General features: G+C 62.0%; 1 protein-coding gene across 1 annotated transcript in view; it reads right to left on the reverse strand.

Annotated features, from left to right (window-relative positions):
* Positions 1 to 156: 156 nt before the first annotated feature.
* LOC104507357 overlaps positions 157 to 1,367 on the reverse strand; it is a gene marked incomplete at its 3' end in the record, with an annotated part of 2,798 nt that continues 1,587 nt past the window's right edge. The window contains 5 exon segments of the mRNA XM_010148606.1: positions 157 to 271; positions 273 to 300; positions 402 to 486; positions 874 to 959; positions 1,083 to 1,317. Coding sequence (XP_010146908.1) covers positions 157 to 271; positions 273 to 300; positions 402 to 486; positions 874 to 959; positions 1,083 to 1,317 — 549 coding nt within the window.

Below are 1,367 nucleotides of genomic sequence, written 5' to 3' on the forward strand. Positions count from 1 at the left end.
AGCTGAGCTCTCAGGCACGGAGAGGCACGCTGGGGACGAGTGCCGACCTGCATCCTCCCCGGCTGCTGCCACAGACCGTGCTGACCTCCCCCACGCTGCCCACCGCCCCCCAGTACCCTCGGCCCAGCAGCCTGGGCCTGCTCCCTCAGCACTCACCAGCGGTTTCCCTGCCCAGTCGTATTCATAGTCGAACACGTAACCGTTCCTCTCAAACAGGTCTGTGAAGAGCTTCCGCAGGTAGTCGTAGTCTGGCTTCTCAAAGAAAACCCACAGCCCACCGTACCGACGTGGCCATCTCCTCTGCGGGGACAGAGCGGGCTCAGCTGGGGCAGGGGGAGAGAGGCCCGGCCTGGGGCTCTGGGGACAGGCTGGGACAGGGACAGGCCATGCAGAGCCCTCACCTGGGAAGTTCTCACAGAGCACCTCCACCGGAGTGGCCCTTTTGGTGTCGCCGATCTTCTGATACCTCTCCTTTAGCGTGTCAGCCTGGCAGGGAGGAGCAGGGCAGCATGAGAGTGGGCACGTCCCCAGGAGAGGGGAAGGTGCTGGGTGCCCTCACACCACAAAACGGATTTTGGTCCCCCTTTTCCAGGTAATCTCAGGGAATCCCCTCACCCAGGGCAGCTCTGGAGGACAACCACCACGGGACAACCAGGAGGTCCAGGACAGCCACTGTGAGAGCGGCTGGGATACCCGCAAAGCCAGGGACACAGGGAGGGGGACACCCAGCACAGCAAGGGACTGACACAGAGCAACAGCCCCGGGTGGTGTGCCAGCCCTCCAACACTCCCGGGGGCCAAAGCCCCTGCCCCGATGCCGCCCATGCCAGACCCATGGGCAGCCATGCCCAAGGACAGCAGGAGCTGCAGCTACCTTGAGGCCTTGCCAAGGAAGGCTCCCACGGAGGAAGTACATAAACATGTGCCCTAATGCTTCCAGGTCATCCCTGCGGCTTTGTTCTGCATGGAGAAAAGAAGAGACACGGCACGTTGGTGCTACAGCCATCTTCCCTGTCCCCTGCAGCACCCCAAGTCCCCTCCCCTCTCCCTTTCGGCGAGGGGCAGGGCACGGTGCACACGCACCTTTCCCAAGGTGGGTGTTGATGCTCATGTAGCGTGCTGTCCCTGTCAGGCTCTTGTGCTCTCGGTAGGGGATGTGTTTTTTGGTCTCGGGGTCAATATACTCTTTGGCCAGGCCAAAATCGATGATGTGGATGGTGTGCTGCCGCTTGCTGCCCGGCCGCCCCACCAAGAAGTTCTCTGGCTTGACGTCTCTGTAGATGAGGCTTTTGGTGTGGACGTACTCCATCCGCGTGATCTGGGGGCAGGAGATGTCAGCACCGCGGCAGAGCTGTACCGGACTGCAGC

This window comes from Eurypyga helias, unplaced genomic scaffold (genome assembly GCF_000690775.1).
Source record: "Eurypyga helias isolate BGI_N326 unplaced genomic scaffold, ASM69077v1 scaffold26573, whole genome shotgun sequence".
Taxonomy (NCBI): Eukaryota; Metazoa; Chordata; class Aves; order Eurypygiformes; family Eurypygidae; genus Eurypyga; species Eurypyga helias.